This window comes from Alligator sinensis, unplaced genomic scaffold, assembly GCF_000455745.1.
Source record: "Alligator sinensis unplaced genomic scaffold, ASM45574v1 scaffold200_1, whole genome shotgun sequence".
NCBI lineage: Eukaryota > Metazoa > Chordata > Crocodylia > Alligatoridae > Alligator > Alligator sinensis.
The window spans coordinates 946,021-967,659 of NW_005842453.1; the positions used below are offsets into that span (position 1 = coordinate 946,021).

Genomic DNA, 21,639 nt, shown 5'->3' on the forward strand with positions numbered 1-21,639 from the left:
GTTAATTGTTACCAACTGAATTCTAGAACAGGTGATGGACACCTATAACATCTTCTGATCTTAGATGCTCTCAGTCATCTAAGGCCTGGGCTTCTGATCTTATGACATACTTTTAACAACTAAAGCTGTACCATCACTAAAAATAAAATATCAGTAAGTTACCAATGCTTTGGGTATACTTAAATCCACCTGGCAACAAAGAAGACATCAAGTTTGTAAGGACCAACAGGAGTCAACGCGTCAATTTACATGTGGAAAGTGAATTGTGAAATTACCTGTGATTGTAAACCAAGGTGCTGTGGCACACAGGGGTACTTATAAGAGTGCTGCACATAAATACTGTTAGGTGGGGAAACAGCTACACATGATTCACAAGATAAACCCAGAGGTTTCAATCAGGAATCCGAAATAACAAAACTATTCAGATTTGTAGGCTGAGTTTTCTGTTACAGAAGAATTGCTCTATTATTTTTCTGTAGCCCAGAAATGATTGAAAGCAAAGAGCTGGCATTTTCTGAGGGATGCCTTGAGTCTGACAAGGTTGAGAATCACTGAACTACACTAATAAAAACCATCTCTTTTTGTAAACTTGTAAAATCCCCACAATTAAGTAAAAAAAATGTAAATGAAGATCACTACAACTCAAACTACATGCACCGTAGTCACACAAATTTCAAGGGTTAGAGGGTACTATACTATAAAAAACCCTTCCCTAACAAAAAATAAATGCCCCTCTTGTAGACTTCATCATATCCAGAAATACTTTACACTCAGAGTTTCCTTTTAAAGGTATGCCCAAAGGCAATTTAAGATAACAGTTAAATCATATCAAGATTTTTCAGAAAAAAACTAAACCAGTTCTGCCCAAATAAAAAAACTCAACCTCTTCTACTGCTGACAGACATGAAAAAAGAAAAAAAAAAAAGTGCTTTACCAGAAGAAGCAGCACATTAGCTCAACTTGGCTCAGCATATATCAGGCACCTGTATATATCAGGTGCTTCAGCGGGGCTTTTTGGTGCTTTCTTCTAATAGCTGATTCAATCAGCTATTGGATAAAGTGCCAAAAAAGCCCTGCTGAAGCCCCTGATCTATACAGACATTGGGTGAGCCAGGTCACATTAATGCAATGCTTCTTTTGGGCATATGCTGGGCTTAGTGCGGGAGGCACGCTGAGTGCTGTCTTTTGGTTTTTTTACATCTGTAAGCAGCCTTCAAGTGTCACTTCCCTTGCCTCTCCTTACCATCATAATTAGGGACTTACCAAATTCATGGCTGCATGGCTTCTCCTTTAATTTTGCAGTGTCCCCTGCACACTCTCCCCCCATCACTGCTGACTGGCTGAGGCCCTGCTGGTTGCTGCTAACGGGCCAGGAGGCAAAAAAAATGCCATATTTAAAACTGCAGTTTTCACCTCCCTGCTGATCAGGAGTGAGCGGTGGGTCCCCTCTGCCAACTGGCAATTTTGGGGGGAAGGCGCATGGGGGAGCCTTCAAGATGCAAGGAGCTGCCATGCAGCCCACTCCTGCCATGAATCTGGTAGGTCCCTAATCATATGCTGAGACAACCAGTGTGAAATCTAGTCCTTTTCAAAAATCACAGGATGTGAACGTGAAGGGACTTCAAGGTTCACCTTGTCCAACCCATGCAGAACTTGAACTCGTATACAAATATCAGAAGCAGCTTCAAACACTGGTTCCACTCAGAATACTTTGCCAGTGTTTACGGGCTTCTCAATTAAAAAAAAAAAAAATGCTTTCCCTGTTCCCTCATGCTGTGCTAAAGACTCAGATCAACAGGCAGTTAAAAGACCTGGCCCTATGTCTTCCAGTGCCACCACTGATCTGCTGGTTGATCTTAGCATGGCACTAATAAGCTGTCAAAGTCCCCATTTATAAAAAGACAGTGTTTGTCCTTCTTTGTAAACTATTCTCAGATGCAATAATGATGAGAAATCTGCTAGACAAAGCTAACTTGGTATTATTTGTAACATTTTTGGATACAAATATTCAGAAATAAGTGGATGGACTGAACTCCTAAAATTATTCTTAGCTTCATAGTTCAAATACCACAGCACCTACAAGCCATTTTCCAGTTAGGTGGCTTTGTACTTTTTCCTAAGCCTAATAAGTTACTATAATAAAAACTATACAAAGATTAGTTACCTGCTAGCGTTGCTGCTGCAGCTAATCCTGCTGCAGCGTAGGGGTCAGTACCTGGAGGAGCAGCACTAATAATGTATGGGTTTGGCACAAAAGCAGCGGGAGCCAAGCCTGCTGAGAAGACACCTGCTATATTAATAAATGAAAAAACTGAGTTTTAGGTAACAGACCTAACAAATATCATACTTCTAATCAATGTGATCACAAAGCATGAGCATATGTTAAAACCAGTACTCCATATATTCTTGAGGTTTCTAAGAGTAGGCACAGGAACACAAATCACTCTTCTCTTCTCTTTTTCAAGTAGCCACCTTCTCACTGACAAGACCACCTTTAGCACCATTTTCAATGATCTCATGTTGCTGCTGTGCCTTTCACAACTGTCAGTGGAGTCTTACCTATGCCCCATAGACATCTATGCAGCACTAATTACTCAAGTGGAACTTTACACAGGGACTACCACATTTACTCGATTCTAAGATAATGATCCCCCCCATGGGGTGGGAGAAGCCCCTTGTCTTAGAAGCAAGTATGAGGATGGTACGGGAGTAGGCAGCTGCTGTGGCTCAGACTCCAGCCCCTACCCCAGGTCTGTAGCCACAGCTGTTGCCTGCCACCCCTCCCAGTGCCTTTGCACACTGCCATGTCCCCGCTGCAGCTGCCTCCCACATACCCCTCCTCCCTCCCCCGCCCCAGGCTTAGTGGCCCTGTAGCAGCAGTGCACAGCCTGCACCACTACTACAGAGGCTGGGCTAAACCTGTTCTCAGTGCCCCAGGCTAGAATGGGGACAGAGCCTGCCAGCATGGAGCAAAGGTAAGGTGAGGGGGTATGGAGAGCAGAGGAGGGGAGGGGGGATAGGAGTGGGAGCAGAGGTGGAGAGAAAGGGGGGCTGAGGCTGCAAGGTGGGACAGGCAGAGGGGAGCAGGCACAAGCAGGGGGAAAGCTGCTTGACCTCCCCATACCACCTGGCCCTCTCACTGCCTGCCCCCCTGCAGCAGTTGGGGGGAGGGGAAGGATTTAAGACAACACTCCAATAATTAGATTCTATACACAGAAAATTATAATAAATGTATACATTTTCATGCATCTAATTATTGGGGTGTCATCTTAAACCAGGTAAATATGGTATACTCTAACAGCGAAAAGATTAGGGATGGACTTTGCAACCTAAGATAGCAAAGGTCCTGAACTATTAGGTTTGCTCTTGAAGCAACTTCACTGGTCAAAATGTTGTCATTTCTCTAATCAACCAATGAAGATCCAGCCAGGTGGGAAGGGTGAAAACTTCCACTGAATTACACTGATCAACATCTGATGAAGGCAGCCCTAGCACTGTCCCTCTGATATACTTCTGTCTTGCCTGGGGCAGGCTGCCACTCCAGCATAAACATATCTTTAGACTCCTCATAGCTGCTGCTGCCTTGACTCCCAAATGTAGCATCAAGGAAGTGATGTCTCCTTGCATCAAGGGCTCCATATAGTACTGTTGTATTGATAAACTAGGGATCGCTCAATATAGGGTTCCTTGCATACCACGCCCCTAAACAAAAACAAGTCACACGTTTCCTTGCGACACCACGGAAATGCCAGTACATGAAGTCTGGAGGGACTCTGGCTGTTTATGTATATGTAGGAGCTAAAAGACTAGGGGGGTTGATTAGAAATTTAGAGACTAAATTAAAGTATCTCAAAACTTAAATCAATCAGAGGGAGTTTAACCTCATACTTATCTCTCCATTACCATATCTGCTAACTAGGATAAAAAGCTATCAACTTATCCTCCTTTTTGGAAGGAATGCAATCGGTCAATACTGCACTAAAAGACGTTTTCAACTTCTATAGAAGCTTTTTGGGAGAGTATCTCAATGGGTTACTACAATTAACTCAGCCTTACATCTGTGAGGCATGTTAAATATCACCACCACATTTCACATATGAAAGAACTGTTTTACTTGTTTTATTTTGAGGCCATAGCAGAAGCAAATTCTTTGCTCCCATCCACATTTTCTCTCTATAGAACTACTTAAGCAAGACTAATTTTCAGTCACTTAAGAACAAAGAGTGTAGAAAGCAATCGTTTAAGTGAAACCCTCCCCCAAAACTTAAATCAGTAAGTGTTTTATATGACAGTTTCTACAGAGGTGGCCAAGTTTTATGCAAGAGCTATTCAAAATGACTGCTAAAATTTTTCTTTACAGTGTATGAGGGCATATACTTTCTGCCATTTATGAACTATTTAGACCACCACAAATAAGAATACCCAAATAAGATCTGTGGTTAGTAAACTAAAGCAATAAAGCAGAACAACCTGCCAGGTTTTTGACACTACCATCTTTGCCTTAGTTTCTAAAGTATTAAAATAGTCTCACCTATGTGTGGCTGCTGAGCTGCAGCCAATGCATACTGCTGCTGCTGGGCTGCTGTTAACTGTTGGACAGTTAGTGCATTAGTCCTCTGGAAAAGCTACAGAAAAACATTTAAGAATTCAAGTTAAAGATTTAAAATGTGTTCAAAACTGGAACTTCTATATAAAACATCAAAAATTAAGGTTTTCTTCTGATATATTACTGCGTTAAAAAATCATACCCAAATTGTGCCACACAAGATTAGATATATATTTCTCTCTAAATTACAGAAATGTGATGAAGTGGAATATACTAATAATTCTACATTTAAATATTTATCTAAATAAAACGCATATCTTCAAGCCATACCAGATTAACGTAACAATACTGCAAACAATTCCATAAACAAAACACTAACCTGCTGCTGAGAATTGTAGTCAAAAAGTCCTACAGTAGCTCCTGAAGAGTCCATTTGAACTTGATTTCCAGGATAGTCAAATTGTAACGAATCAAGACCAACTTGTTCCATGGTATCCAGATTCTGAGTTTCTGGGTTTGAGAATTCTTCGACCAGAGGTTTGTGGGCTGTAGGATTGGGAATTGGACCTAATCCTTCTGTACTGTTAGGGTTAGGACCTAAACGCTCAGCTACTTCTGTTGGAGAGGCTTGTCGACTTCCAGGGGTTCGACTGCATAGAGGAAATTAAAGATAGCCTCTTACAGCCTTGATGCATTAAATTTATGAACAAAGCATTTTAAAGCTTATTGAAAGATAAGCTTGAAACATGAAAAAGTTAACAAATATTAGCAAAAGATAACATTTTAACTAGTTTAACCAGCCTGTGAAGATGGCTCAGAATAATGGGCACCTTTATCTTTACTTGTAGTATACAGTACATTGAAAAACACTTTCAGGCTGTTCTGAGCAAATGAACTGAACTACATATTACCTCCTTAATGATTCTGGAAGGGTCTCCTCTGGGAAGTGAAATTATATCATCATAATTTCGATCAAGGTAAGACTGGGGAATAGAAATCAGCTAAGCACATCTACTTCACAGAGGCAGGGAGACATGCCGTGTAACAAAGTGGTCAACTAGAAAAAATGTTTTGACCTCTTAAAAGCAAGTAGAACAGACTACACCACTGCAAACTATGGAGGGCAACAGTTCTGTCCCATTTAGTCGCTGACTGGAAAAGAAATTATTCTGAACTTTAAAAATGTAACGGACTGTAGCAGAGCAATAACTAAGCAAACAAATAAAGCTGAAACGAAATCGTGTTGAACTCATTTTAGATGCAACTCCTTTCGTATTACTTGAGCTAGCCCAGAGGACAGATACGACCCATTCTTTCAGAGGATGAACTTGGTGCATTTCTTTCTGCAAGGGAAGGTTAGGTTACACTGGAAAGTTTTAACTGCATCAAAGCCCACAAACTGTAGTCAAGAAGAGTGTAAGAGAGCAATATCTTTATGGAAGCTAAAGCATATTTTAGGGGGAGGGGGCAGAAAAAGGGGAGAGAAGAGCTGGAGAGAGCACCTGTTGGACAGTGTGCCTGTTAAGCTGGTCTGACCAGTTCTACCACTGTTTACATTCAACTGCTACTGCTCCTTCCTGCTATACTATAATGCTTTTTCCTTTATAAAAAAATATATATGAAACAGACTATGAATAAAAATATATACCCTTTTCCTTAGACAGTAAAAGCATGATTGGTAGGGAGACCATTCAATTTCCCAAGAGAGGTGTTGTGTCAGGCCATACCTACAAGATTTTTGCTAATATAATTGTCAGTCAGGGGGGGATGTACAATTCCTGACTGACAACCGTGATTGTAAAAACACCTATTTTTAGATTAAGTCTTACTAGAAAAAAACCCTGCTTTTACTAGTTAACCTTATTTTTCTTTTTGGAGTTCTACCATTATGGAGTGCAGCCTTGACAGTGTAAGTTGTGTCTGCATTAGGAATGCTTTGATACAACAGCATTTTGGTATTTCTATATTGGCAAAGTACTCCTAGAGTAGATGCAAGCTCACACTCCTACCTTCTCTCTCACCTATACATTATTCTACAATTAAAAGTTACTTTCACTGATGTAAACACAAGGGTGTCTTCAACAAATCTGCGTGCAACTGACATTTTCTAGTGTGATCAACAGGGATCCAGGTTTTCCGTTTGCGATAGAAAAACGTAGTAAAACCCAGATTTTCTCATTTTAAGGAGAAAAATGAAGGAAATGGTGGTTTTCCACTTGCAGGCTGCCAGAGTTCCAGCCTGCAAGGGGCTGGGGGAAGTGGAAGGAGGCTGGTCAGGAAGGAGGCGCCATGTGCATGTGCATATACACACATATATATGGGCACCAGGCAGCCTGGAGAGAAGATCCCCAAAGGTAAGTCTGGCAGGATGGGGAGGGCAGGAGGACTGAGGTCCCCGTAGTGAGGGAGTTGGGCAGGGCTGGGGCTGGTGCCCAGCCCAGGTGGTATGTAGGGCTTGGGGCCTGGTGTGAGAATGTGTGACCACAGGGTCTGGGCAGGGAGCAGGAAGGGGCCACAGATGGCAGTGGACAGGCTGGCTCCCCGTCACTGCACACACTCCCGGGGGAGAGAAATGGGGGGCATGTGCCCCCAGATTTGTGAGTGGGGTGGGTGCAGGTTGCCTGTTGCAGGCTCAGGCTTCCTGCCCTGCTGCCCTCCCCCTCGGGGCCTCTGCGACCCGGTGGGCAAGACCCAGAGCAGCAAAGCAAAGTGGGGTGGGGATACTTGGTACCACCACCAGAAACCCTGCACCACCATGACAAAGCAAGCCCTGCCCACCTGACAGCAGCGAGGGACACAACTCTGCATAGTCGCACCTGATGTTGCCAGGTGGGCATGGCGTGCTTTGCCATGGTGGTGGGGGGCTTGTGGCAGCAGCATAGGGCTTCCCCACTCTGCACAGTCCTGACACACCAGTTCTTGCCCACTGGGCTGCAGAAGCCCCGGGGGTAGGGCAGCAGGGTGTGGAGCCTGAGCCCACATCCGTTCCACCCCCCACCCTCCCCATGGGATCCCACTCGGGACGTGCCACCCATGGGGGAGGGGAAGCCAGGCTCCATGCCCCACTCTACTGCATCTGCCATCGCCTCCCACGTGCAGCAGCTGGAGCTTAGGTACTGCTGCAGGGTGACAGGGTGCTGCAGTCCTGGATCTGTGACCCCATAACTGGCAGCTGGGGGCCCGCTTCAGCTAGGGAGACTATGGCTAGGGAGTGAAGGCCACAAGCAGGTGTAGGGGGACTGTGGGTGGGGAGTGAGGGGCAATGGCACAGGCAGGGCACCAGCATATTAGGGCTGCTCAGCAACACAAAGCAGTGAGGGGCACAAGTGCAGCTGGACCCATGTCCTGGTGAGCAAAGGGGGAAGGGGAAGCGCTGATTTTCCATGATAAAACACACCAAATCAAGTGCTAAAAATGTATAGGTATTTAGAATTTATTTCATTACAGTGGTATCTTAATATATTACTATATTTCATTATAGGCACTGGCAGGCTTCTAAATTGCTTTAAACTTGTAAATATATCAACAAAACATTGTGTTCAACTGATACCTATGTATATTGTGGCATTTCAATTTAATCATGAGAAAACGTGGATTTTAGGGATTTAAATCAGAGTATTCACTATTTTTATCAGAAAGTTTGCAATTTTTAAACAGAGAAAACAAGGATCCCTGGTGATCAAAAGGTGAAAATCAGATTTTTGAGTGAAGGAAAGGATACTCTTAAAATCTATTTCTTTTAACAAACTGCTTAAATAGAGAATACATATAACCACTGAAGCACTAAAATAGTTATACATCATGACATTTCTATACGTATTTAAGAAGCCTGGAACTTTTATCAGTTAGTAATGGAATCAGGATTCAAAAGTACGTGTTAAAAACCACCTACATCCCTTATTATTTGCTTGTAATATGTGGTATGAATAAAAGTAGGAGTCTAAACAAAATTATGCATTCATTAGATAATTACACATTGAAACTTACAAAAACCAAACCAACAAGAAAACCCAGAGAGAGAATGAGAGATATTACAAAGACAAAGGACAAAACACTTTTTTAGGAAATAGCTATATATACACTTAAAATAGGTTTGCTCATTAGAGTGGTGCTCTTTGGTTGCTATAGTTAAAGTTGTGTCAATACTTCAATTATAAACCTCTATTTTGGAGGGACATATAACTCCACTTCAAATTGACCACGTTAGACAGACTGCCATCTTTATTTCTTAAGAGGTTTACTGGCTTTGGATGCTTTTTTGCACTACTTTAACTCAAAAAATATAATCTCTTTAAAGGATAGTTTGGCAGACATATAGTTTAATATTGTTATTGCTTCTGGTAAGGAAAAAACAGGACAGACTAAAAATAAATTTATTCTGTATGTGCAATATACAACATACGAAAATTTCTAAACCAAAGTGTTGCTTTTGATACAGTAGCATGCATCAGAAAAAATATATATCTTTGGGTTTTTTATTTTGGCATATCAAGTCAGGTAATTTATCTATCTAAAAGACTGAAAATAACCCTGGAAAAGAGAGAAAAAAAGTATCCTCAGAATTTATATAAATACTCATTTCCTAATCTTCCAAAAGTATAAATAAGGACCCCAAACATTTAAATGTTATGGGACAATTATAGATCAATGGAAATAATTCCTTGAGTTTTATGCACCCCTCTCTTTTCCCTCTCATATCAACATATTTTTGAGCGGTAGCGTATATCCTAGTTTTCTGATTTAGTTTATCTTTGTATTCAATACATTACATAGGTGATTAGATGCCAAGGTGATCAGCCTCCTCCAAATACCAAATACTTGTGCCTCTATGCCTGGGACCAAAAATCCAAATTCCAAGTTTGGTCCTTCTCTTTCCAAGGCAAAGAAACAAACAAAATAGCTAATGACAGTTACTTATCTAATCCGCATTAAAAATGGTGTCGACTGGTTCAGAAGAGAAATGCATTTTTTCTCTTTGCTCAAATACAATACCCTTTGTAGAAAAATTAGTTCAGGTTTCCCACAGGGTATGCAATGTAAGGGTGCATTGCTCCATAGCAAAAGTAGCCATTAAGTCAAAATTCTGTAGGGCTAACTCCCTAAAGCAGTGAATCAAGTATGAAGAGTTACGGTTAAAAAGAAAGTCAGAGGAAGAAGTTTAGTTTATAGTTTGTTAACAGGGTGAAAACTTTCAGTCCCCTTTAATACATTTTACATACTACATTCTGCAGGTACTTTGAAGAAATACTAAGCTTAAAAAGTAAGATGAACTTACTCATAAGAAATGACACACAGGCTAATGACATTGTAAACGTGGCACAGTAGGAAGGGGAGTATGTAAGGTAAGAAGAATCAATCTGCAGCTGGATAAATGTTTGAATTTGACACACAAATGAGAACTGTAATAATTCCTAGAGACATGCTTGTCTTCTTGAGAAACAGTTAAACGCTTACTTAAAATCTTTGCAATCGGCATCCATTCCATTTGGCAAACCTCTGCCATTTATTTTAGAAACATCCTCATCATCTCCTTGTTTAAGATCTCTGTTTTTGTCCTCCTCAAATGGAGAAGCCTTGCCTTTCTGATCTCCTTTCTCTGGTCCATCTGTTTCAGCATCTCTAGTGCCCTGAGGAAAAAGAATCTGTTTGATTCTGAATATTCAACAGAACACAAAGGAGGAGCACCATCAGGTGACCTAGTTCTACACTATAGTGCATGTAAACAACACAAACATTTTGTTTTAAATGAAATTGCATCTGGTGAGTAACTTGATGGGTATCAACCATATGCAATTTAGAATTGCCAAAATATGAAAGGGAATGTCAGGATTTATAATGGAAGAGCTAACTCAACCTTAACTATAGCGGTGCTGGTAAAGTAGTAATGTCATGTTAGATTGCTAAAACTATTTATCATAGTTAAAAAACGTTAGTTTTAGAACATAACCAATATGACGCTCTAGAATAAAGAATTCTGTATTTTAAAAGCTAGTTGTTAATACCTTTAGCAGCAAAATCATTTACACGGTACTATTTTTTCTACTTTGATTGAAACATATGTGGTAGATAAACATGATAATATCCCACAAACTGTATATTCAAGATCTCTAAACTGTTTCTCACTAACCCCTTCACGTTAGACTCCTCCAAACAAAGAAAACTGTGGGTAAGAACACTGCATTTCCTCAGCAGAAGGAGAACAAAGAGATGAGAAGTAGACAAATGCAGTAGAAAATTTAACTGTGTTAAAATAATATACGGATTACAGTAGGTAACTATGCAAACGTAAAGCATTATATTACTTACAAAAGCTCCCTTCCTAAATCGAGAATCCAATTTATCTGCTGGAGAGGAACTTAACACATATTCTACCATGCTCACGCCAAGGCCACCACTTTCTGATCGAGGAGACAATACAGCATTTACTTCACTGTTTCCATGAAAACCCTGTCCAGGCTTTCTCTGTACCATAATAGGCTGGGACATAGAGTGGTCTGTTTAAAATAAATTCATAAAATAAAAATTACTGAGTGGACTTTTACAGAGAAACTTACAAAGTTTTTAATTTCATATCACCAGAAGAGGTAATAATATGATAATGTCAGTTTTATTCTTAAAAGTTATAACTGAATACATTTAATAAAAATTCCAAACCTCAATTTTAAGGAGTTAATTGTTACTGGCATACCACTACAGTTCATTCAGCATGGATTTTTTTAGTCTACAGAAAAACAAGCTTAAAACTGAATGTATCCTAAGGTTCATAAAACTTTTCAGATAACATTTAGTTAGCAGAAATAATCTTTAAATGCATATAGATCAATGACTTACGAGGAGTTCCCCATGCAGTCTCTCTCCACTCATCACCAAGGAATATTCCTTTTTGTCCATCTTTTGCTGAATCATCAGGTTCCCAAAACTTTTTGGCAGGTAAAAGCTATTTGAAGAAGGAAAATTACTTTACTTCATTTAAAATGTTACTTTACTTTATGAATAACTAAAATTTTAAAACCACATGACAAAAGGGATCTATTTTATGAGTACAACAAAGTAGTCTAGTAATTTAGCAATATTACAATAGTACTGTAAGGCAATAAACTGTACTAAAATAACATTTAGAGAGTGTCAAAAGACAGCATCTAGTTTTAGGAATTGATTCCTCAAGAACTGACAATCCACTATACTGAAGACGTATGGTTATCTACAGAGAAATGGACCGAGTTCTCAAACTTCAAAAAGTATCATCTATGTGATGGTTAGTCAAATGTCTCTAGGCAACTCCAACCTTGACATATTTGAATTGGGGACCTAGAGATTAGAAACTTTGTACCAACCGTTTTCTTTTAGCAGTGTGCTGTTCTCAAAGTTACTGTATTTTCTCACATGAACATGTATTTTTCCCCACCCAACTGGGGTGCGTCTTAAGTGCGGGAAGCTTTCTTCTCTGGAAAAGCAGCATACCTGGAGACGCTGTGTATGCCATGCAGCTGCTGCTTACCTCTGCTTAGCAAACCGAAGGGACAGTCTTCTGCTAACCCGCTCACAGCCCCAGCCACTGGCTTAGCACTGTAGCTGATGCCAGAAGCAAGTAAGCTGCTGGCAGTATCTCGATGAGACTTGTGAAGTGTAAGCAACACTTTATTTACAAGAAGTTATATAAAGAACTACTTACAGTAGAGAAGTAACAGTCTTGCTACTTCTCTTTGCAAGGGCCCTAACCTTGTGCGACAAAGGAAGTCTCCCTGGGAACGTATGTCCAGCAAGTTTCGCATCACAAGACAGTCTGGTGTACCAGGAAGTTCCTGATGACACACTTTCTGGACATTATATGTTCCCAGGAGGATTTAATTTGTCACACAGCTGCCCATGACTCTGGAAAAATCTTTTCTGCTTTCCAAAAATAAGGTGCGTGTCTTATTCGGGTGTGCAGTGTATGCAAGAAAAGAAGAATATTACTTCTAAGGCTGGAAAAATCTTATTCCATTTCAATATTAGAACATCATGTTCTGTTCCATCTTTCAGTAAAGAACTCATACTGCAGTATTATAGAAAGCAAGCACTACATTCAACATTAAAATATATGTTTTCCTTCCTAATAATTCTTTCTACCTTATTATACTGTTACTGATATTTATTATAGTTGTCAAAATAATGCATATCAAAGTCCTCAAGATACATTAAGACCAAGTTTGTCTTTATCTATATATGTGCAAAAATTACAAGGAAACACATAACACTCTGGTTTCGTAAAAGAATAATAAAAAACATCCTTCCTATGCAGCCAGTTTCAACAAGAAGAATGGGGAATGCTCTCAGCCCTGCAGACAGTCAGGACACACACCGTCCTGGGAGGAGAGAGTTGTACATTTAAACCACCATAGACTGAGGAATGCAAACAAGACAGATCTCTCCCACTTCTGGGCAACTGCCTTAGCCACAAAGCCACTGGGCAAAAAGGGTGCCACACACTCCATTCCTTCAAGTACACCTAACATTCAGTCCCTAAGGAGACTCGGGAACACAAACACCTGGGATAGGTGATTCTTAGGCAACTGTAAGCAGGATCTACACACCGACATGTTCAAAATGATACGTTTTCAACACACAGATCAATTCTTGCTTAGTGTAACCATGCAAATACACAGATTTGCACTAGGAGTTCCTATGAGCATATGCATTCTGGTGGGACTCTGCTGAAATGCACAGTAGAGAAAAAGCAGATTCAGACTAAAAAGTAGTTACTTCCTTTTTTAAATTCAGACGCAAGAGAGTCTTCTACAAATTTGTGAATGAAATGATAAATCATAGAATCAGAAAATTAGGTTTGGAAGGGACCTCAGGAGGTCACATCTAGTCCAACCCTCTGCTCAAAGCAGGACCATCCTCAGCTAAATCACCCCAGCTAAGGCTTTGTCTAGCCAGGTCTTAAAAGCCTCCGAGGATGGAGAGCCCACAACCTCTTTGGATAACCTGTTCCACTGTTTTACTACCCTCCTAGTGAGAAAGGTTTTCCTAAAATCTAATCTAAATGTGCTGCAACTTCAGACCATTGCTTCTTGTTCTCTTATCTGCCAAGTAGTTGAAGGCTGCTATTAAATCCCCACTGTCTTCTCTTCCCAGGCTAAATAAACAGACACTGAGCCATTGACTACTACCCTCTGAGCCCGATGATCCAGCCAGTTTTCTATCCATCTTACAGTTCACTCATCCAACCCATACTTCCTTAGCTTGCTTGCATGAATTTGTGGTAAACCGTATCAAAAGTCTTGCTAAAGTCAAGGCATACCACATCCACTGGTCTCCCCACATCCACAGAGCCAGTCAACTCATCACAGAAAGCAATCAGGTTGGTCAGGCATGACTTGCCCTTGTTGAATCCATGCTGACTGTTCCTAATCACCTTCTCCTCCTGGTGCTTAAAAATTGATTCCTTGAGGGAATCCATCCTTCACATCCCTTGCTAGCTGCAACTCCAATTGTGCTTTGGCCTTCCTGATTTCATCCCTGCACGCCCCACCAATACTCTTATACTCCTTCCTAGTTGTTTCTTCAAGTTTTCACTTTTTACAAGCCTCTCTTCTGCGTTTTAGCTTACTGAAGAGTACTCTGCAAAGCCAAGCTGGTCGTCTGCCATACTAGCTAGTCTTCCTGCATACATCAGGATGGCTTGTGCCTGCACCCTCAGTTAGGTTTTTTTAAAGTACAGCCAACTCTCCTGGACTCCTCTCCCTCTCAGATTGGCTTCCCAGGGGATCCTGCCCATCAGTTCCCTAAGTGAGTCAAAGTCTGCTTTTCTGAAGGCCAGGGTCCTTACTCTGCTGCTCTGTTTCCTTACTTTCCTCAGGAACTCTACCATCTCGTGGTCACTGCCACGAGCTGCCACCCACTACTACATTCCCCACCAATTCTTCTCTCTTTGTGAGCAGCAGGTCAAGAAGGCCCCTAACTGGACTTTCCAGGACTTGCACCAGAAAGTTGTCCCCAGCACTCTCCAAAAATTTTCTGGATTGCCTGTGCATTGCTGTATTGCCCTCCCAGCACATTGAAGTCCCGTATGAGAAGTAAGGCCTGTGATCGGGGAAACTTCCACTAGCTGTTTGTAGAAAGCCTCATCCACCACTTCCTCCTGGGCTGGGGGTCTATAGCAGACCCCTACCACAACATCACCCTTGTCGCTCTCCCTCTGACCCTAACCCAGAGACTTTTAATAGGCCCATCTCCTGTTTCATACGGGAGCTCTGAGCAATCATACAACTCTTTTACATAAAACACAACTCTTCCTCTTCTCCCCTGCCTGTCCTTCCTGAACAGTTTACACCCATCCATGACAGCACTCCAGTCGTGTGAGCATCCACCACGTCTCTGCTATTCCAGTTTCATCATAGTTCCAAGACTGTGTGAGGACTTCCAATCCTTCCCGCTTGTTTCCCAGGCTCCGTGCAATCGTGTACAGACACCTGAGGTAATTAGCCAATTGCCTTACTTTCCCAGGAAGAATGAGAAGGCCTCCCCTGTTGCCCCTTCCTGTTTGCACTTCCTCTGGATACAGTATCACAGGTCACTCACTTCCCCATTTACTTCAGTTGGTCTCCATTCCACAGCGAACCTAGTTTAAAGCCTTCCTCACTAAGTTAACGAGCCTGTCTGAGATTCCCTCTCTTTGTCAGGTGGAATCTGTCTCTTCCTCCTGGAACAACATCCCGTGGTCAAAGAAGACAAGCTGGTGACACCATCTGTGCAAACATGCATTTATCTTCAGGATGTGTCCATTCTTGCTCAGGCCCTTCCTCCTGACCTGAAGGACTGAGAACACCATCTGAGCCCTTGTCCCCTTCACCCATGCACCCAGAGCCCTGGAGTCACTTTTGATCTGCTCAGGGTCTTCCCTGGCAGTATCACTGGTGAACAGCATGGAGTAGTCATCAGAGGGCCAGATGAGTCTCAGTAATCCTTCCGTAACATCTTGGATCTGCACTCTGGGCAAGCAGCAGATCTCCCCAAGACAACAGGTCAGGCTGGCAAACAGATGCTTCCACACCCCTCAAAAGGAAGTCTCCAACCACCATGACCTGTCATTTCTTCTTGGTGGCAGTGGTCCTGATTCTTCCAAACTTGGGGAGGCCTGGCCTGTCCCCCTCCACCGACGGAACATGCTCATCTTCTGTTGCTAGGGCTCCATATCTGTTTTTCAGGTGAACTGCTGCAGGTGCTTCCAGCTTCCACCTTCCTGGGAGTCCATGTCCTCTCCCTTCTCTCGCGCTGCCTTTTTGAGTCCTTCCTCCACAGTCTTAGAGGTCTCCTTTAGCATCCAGTCAATGAAGTCCTCACGGTGGAGGATGCTTTGGAGCCCTGTCACCTCCCCCTGTAGCCTTCTTACCTGCTCCCTGAGGTATACCACAAGGAGGCACCACTCACATCTTGGGCACTCCCACACCTGGCTGACACAAAGGAACCTGCAAGCCAGTCTCCACAGTGCCAGAACAGGACCTGGGGGGAAGCCTCGACGGTGAGCAGTCCTGCCGGGACAAACACCTCACAGGTGCAAGCAGAGGCAGTGGCAGCGGCTTTGGCACTGAGACATCCTCCAACTATTTCTCTGGGTCTCTTAATCTGCCGCCTCTCTCTTGCTGCTCTTCCAAACAGATCTTCCCTAGTGAACTCACCTGTAAGCTGGCCTGTTTATTGCTACATGGTCCAAAAGGTTCCTTTTTCCCTGCTTCCTCTCACAAAGTATAAAGGCTCCCCTTGAAAAAGGGGCAAACTGACCTGCGAACCGACGTTCCCAGAGCAGGATCGGGTGCCTAGTTTCTCTCCCTCCCAGTGAACTGCTTTCGAACTAACTGCCCTGTTTGCTGCCCCTTTTCGCTTGCCAAGGGAACCCTTGCCTGATCCCCTAATATGGCAATAACTGAGTTAAACGGAATGGCCTGTGATACTCAGACAGTCAAACTTGATGATTTAGTGCTCTCATCTAACCTTAAAATATGAATCTATGGCTAGTTTATGCCAGGTTCCTTGAATGCTTCAGTTTAGAGAAATAAAACATTTTCATAATTCTACAAAAAATTACATTTAATTTAAGAAAAAGAAAACAGTACTTCTAATGGTGCATGCCAACACTAACTAGTTTGGAGATTCTCCTACATGATATTAGAGCTAACTGAAAAAACCCACAAAATTGATGGACAGAATAATATAAATCAAATGTGGACCTGATCAGATTATAAAAGTGGCATGGAGGTCCAGGTCCAGCATGTTTATATCCTGGGCTCTCAGATGGAGCTATTCTCTATGAATTCCATTATCTGCCTGGTGCTTAGAAGCTAGTGATTGGGATGTTCAGAAAAGCTAAACATGGGGTAACATACTTTTAACCTTTGAATCAGTGCAAAGGATTTCTGCCAAACAGAAAAGTATGGTCTACTAACAGATTGCCTCATTGAGAAGAGTGCGGTGAAAATTAGTCAAGATTCATAAATGCTAGGGTCGGAAGGGACCTCAACAGATCATTGAGTCCGACACCCTGCCTAGGCAGGAAAGAGCGCTGGGGTCAGATGACCCCAGCTAGATGCCTATCCAGCCTTCTCTTAAAGACCCCCAAGGTAGGGGAGAGCATCACCTCCCTTGGAAGCCCATTCCAAATTTTAGCCACCCTTATCATGAAGAAGTTTTTCCTGGTATCTAGCCTAAATCTGCTCTGTGTCAGTTTGTGATCATTGTTCCTTGTTACCCCAAGAGGCGCCCTGGTGAACACAGCATCTCCGATCCCTTGCTGTGTCCCCCTAATGAATTTGTAGGTGGCCACAAGATCACCTCTCAGTCTTCTCTTGCAGCAGCCAAAGAGGTCCAGGTCCCTCAGTCTCTCCTCATAGGGCTTGTCCTGTAAGCCCCTAACCATACGAGTGGCCCTCCTTTGGACCCTCTCGAGTCTATCAACATCCTTCTCGAAGTACAGCACCCAAAACTGGACGCAGTACTCCAACTGCGGTCTGACCAATGCCACATACAGGGGAAGTATCACCTTGGTTCTATTTGTCATGCCAAACTAAGATTTTTTTCTTCTTTTACAACAGTTCAATCTCATATTTCAACAGTTCAGCTTCCTGTGCTCCAATACATAATCTACACCTTAAGAGACTGAAATGAACTGTTTGGAATTTGTATAGTTCCTAAATGAAAGGATTCTCCATTTAAATTTCACTTAACAGTGGAAGTGGAAGTATATAAGGGCCCCTCTAGACATTCAGGTACAGGCCCTATGGTGTGATCCACATAATCATGCCTCCTGCCAGTCCATACATGCATGGTAGGAGATGTTATTATGGGATCCAGCATCAGATCCAATCATGCTTTATTGCTGGTGCAGCGGGAGTCCAGGATCATGATCCCAGGCTCCCCCAGCACCGAAGGCAAGTTCCTGTGCTGTGACCCCACAGCTGACAAGGTTCACAGCATTCCATGTGCTGCCCCTGCTGCAAGCCTTGTCATCTTAAAAAGGAGTGCAGCAGGTGATACACCCTTAAAATTGAGAGCCTCATCAGCTGATGGGGATCCCAGCCACAGGGGAGCACCTGGCTACACATTCAATTAATGGCACGATAAGAACAAGCCACAAAGTTATCTCACATTTTCTGTGGAGTAACTTTGTAATTTGTGCCTTCTTTTATCACACCATTAAGTGACTCAACATGCACCTGGGTTACAACAATACGTGATTAAACAATTAATCAAGCCTTAAGTGTAATGTGTAGATGAGGCCTAGGTAGGACATTTCCCTGCTTCAGGTGGAAGTTAACTTTCCTGATCTAGTTTCATACTACCTAGGGTCAGGACAGACCTGAACAGATCATCTAGCCTGACCCCCTGCCACAGGCAGGGATGAATGCTGGGGTCACAAGACCCCCGACAGGTGATTGTCCAACCTCCTCTTGATTTGCCCAAGATAGGGGTGAGGACCACTTCCCTGGGAAGTTGGTTCCAGATTTTGGCCACCCTAACTGTAAAATATTCCCTTCTGATCTCTAACCTAAACCTATTCTCCATCAGCTTATTACCATTGTTCCTCGTCACCCCAGGTGGTGCTGGGGAGAAAAGGGCTCTACCTATTTGCTGTTGATCTCCCCTGATGAGTTTGTAGGCAATTTAATTTTGCTTGCCAATGAGTATGGCATACATCAAATCTCTATTAAAATATTACGATTTAGTTAGAGCTTTTCAAAGGGAATGAACAACTAAAATGTTTATCAATTATTCCTTGTGTCATACCAGGAGGAAGAATAAAAGAGGAACAGCCTGTCCCTCTCACAAACATGCCAAACATCCTATTAAACCAGCTGTACAAGAGAGAATCAAGAGTTTAAAACAGTTCTTACAGATTAAGGTAAAAAAGATCATTATGATCATCTGGACTGACTTCCCACATGACAAGCTTTTCACTCTATTTTCTGTATCTAATCCAATCATCTCTACTTGAAGAGAGGTTGTTTGTTGGGGTTTTTTAAGAAGACATTCAATACTGACTTACAGACTCCACGTAACGGAAACAAAAAATTACCACATCCCTTGGTAAACTGGTTCAATGTTTCATTACCCTTAAAATTTAGAATCATGTTTTATTTTCAATTTCAACATCAGTTTCCAGAGACTGCATCTTGCTATGCCTGTGATAGACTGAGTCATTTAGTACCAAATACCTTCTCCCAACAGATAGGCAATTTAATCATAATCCATAAATCTCTAAATTACTCCTTAATCACCTACATAGACTGAGCTTCTTCATTCTCATTTAAAGATTCAATATTCTTATATCATTGCCCTGAAACATACGCATTTAATCCAACCTACTCCTTGACACGTTACACTAGAGCTGGATAGTATTCCAGAAGTTGTCTCATCACTAGGCAATGTTTTTTCCCTTCCTTGCTGCTAACCATGAACCGCATGATTTTCTTTTTGTAAGGTTTGGTTTAACCCTTGGAGATATACTGTTTTAAACCTATTAATTACTCAACTATTATTTTATAAACACACCTTCTCAATCAATGAGTGAATGCTCAAAATGTGTCACAAGAGGAAGACTCATAGAAGAGATAGAAATTAGGGGAAAGCCTCCAAGATAAGACTAAGATATAAGACAAAAGAATGAGATTGTACAGGCAACTAAAGGTATAGTCAGCCTTCAGGTGACCAAAGCAGGAAGACAGTGAATCTTTTTCCAATGAAAATTTTTCTTTTGAGGCTGGCTTCTGACAGATTAAACTATCACAGCATTGCAAAACATAAGTGGATCAAGAGATAGGTTTTAACATGATGGTATACAGTTCTAGGCCAGTGTGTATTAAACTTATGAATTAGACTAAACAAGCTATTAAACCAAATACTGCTATGTGAAAGACTGCCAATAAATGGTCATACTGAATGGCAAGATTAGTCCTGGGATATCAAATCTAGTCCTAAAATCATTAAATCTGTATTTCAGAACTTTAACAGCCTGACCAGTGAAATGCAAATATGAAAATGGGAAGTGTTTAGGCTCAAGTGGATATGAAAAAAATAAACTGACTTAATTAAGAACATGAGCAGGAATCGGATACATTTCAGGAAAAATCAAATCTAGAAAAATACTACATAAAGAAGAATACAACAAAGTATCTTCATTAGGGACAGGGGTATAGGCTGTAACCATGTTGGTCTAAGGACATAGGCAGACAAGGTTCTTTGGGTAAATCTGATTATCTTATTAGACCAACTCAAAAAGTTGGAAAAAAAATCTTCTTTACAAGCTTTCAGGTAGGGATAAGCAACTATCTATATATTTTTCCAGCATATTTATTCACATATTTAAGGATAATTACTAAGCCATAGTTTGCAAAATGTGATAAATATAAGATTTCACACAGGTTTTTGGTTAAAAGATACAAAACATTACTGAAGAATTAAAATTAAGACATAAGATTAAAAATGTTATTTCCTGCATTCATAAGAATCATGATTAAGTAGCTCTGATGAGACCATATCTGGATTACTATAAATCTCAACCCTGTGGCCTTCATCATCAAGAAAACAAGTTGGAGTTAACAAAAATAAAGAAAAAATATAGCAGTACTAGGATGTTTAAGTGGGCAAAACAATTAGCTAGGAAAGGAAAAATGAAATTTAGAAAGAAAAATGCTCGAAGTTCCTGACAGCAAGACTTAGTAACATCACACTAAACCAGATAAAACATTTGAGAATAAACTACAAACACTTTACTACTTCTTATGGGTGATACAGGAGTAATTAATTCATTTCTGCAGGAAGGGGAACTTGATTAGTATAAGGAGACAAAAACTAAAACCAGAATCAAAACCAGAATACCCTGCCATTTGATCCATCTTTCACAATTCCTTAGTCTTCTCAAGAAATGATAAAATGAACCAATCCATTGAGCTGAAATCAGCAAATGCACAGTAATATACTTTAAAATATACTGAAGATGCAATCCAAATGAAAGACAGGAAAGTTAAGAACCCATTAAACAGAGAATTAGATAAGTACTAGAATCATGCTATTACACTAGAAACTCTACTTTCATCCAAAAAACACCCCCAAAAGTTTTCAGCTTTCATAATCACAGAAACAAATAAAATACCCTCAATGAAGATGTCTCCCTCAATATGAGGTTACCTTAAATCAATAAGCTCGGCATGACCTACTCCGTATATCTAAAAGGAGCACTAACACTAAAACACAACATCTGGACTATCCCCCACGCCACCACTGCAAAGGGCTCTGTGCAAGTGTATAAACCGCAGCAGGCTCTACCTATGCTCCCAGTCAGGCATCACAAGGGGGTAGGCCAGGGGTTGGCAACATTTTCAGGTAGTGGACCAGAATGACCCAGCTCATGTCAAAGACCAGCATAGTACCTGGCCACTGCTATAACACAGCATGCGAAAAGTGTTCAGCAGCAGTGTGGGCAAAGCCCCCACCTGCCAAAGCATCCACTCTGTGGGTCCAATCCAATGGCTTCACAGGCCAGACTGGGCCATGGACTGTAGGTTGCTGATCCCTGGTGTAGGCATAATGCTGCTGCTTCTGTTTATTCAGGGAAA

The 21,639-nt window shown here is 41.6% G+C and overlaps 1 protein-coding gene across 10 annotated transcripts in view; it reads right to left on the reverse strand.

Annotated features, from left to right (window-relative positions):
- PUM2 (pumilio RNA binding family member 2) overlaps window positions 1-21,639 on the reverse strand; it is a 104,915-nt gene that overhangs the window by 48,720 nt on the left and 34,556 nt on the right. For 8 of the 10 annotated variants that reach the window (XM_025212308.1, XM_025212306.1, XM_025212307.1 and 5 more), the window contains 6 exons: window positions 11,378-11,483; window positions 10,853-11,040; window positions 10,001-10,173; window positions 4,926-5,196; window positions 4,532-4,625; window positions 2,165-2,290 (listed from right to left, as the gene is read on the reverse strand). In XM_025212308.1, coding sequence (XP_025068093.1) covers window positions 2,165-2,290; window positions 4,532-4,625; window positions 4,926-5,196; window positions 10,001-10,173; window positions 10,853-11,040; window positions 11,378-11,483 — 958 coding nt within the window. The remainder of the gene's footprint in view (window positions 1-2,164; window positions 2,291-4,531; window positions 4,626-4,925; window positions 5,197-10,000; window positions 10,174-10,852; window positions 11,041-11,377; window positions 11,484-21,639) is intronic. The other 2 variants (XM_025212305.1, XM_025212303.1) reach the window with 1 other exon arrangement.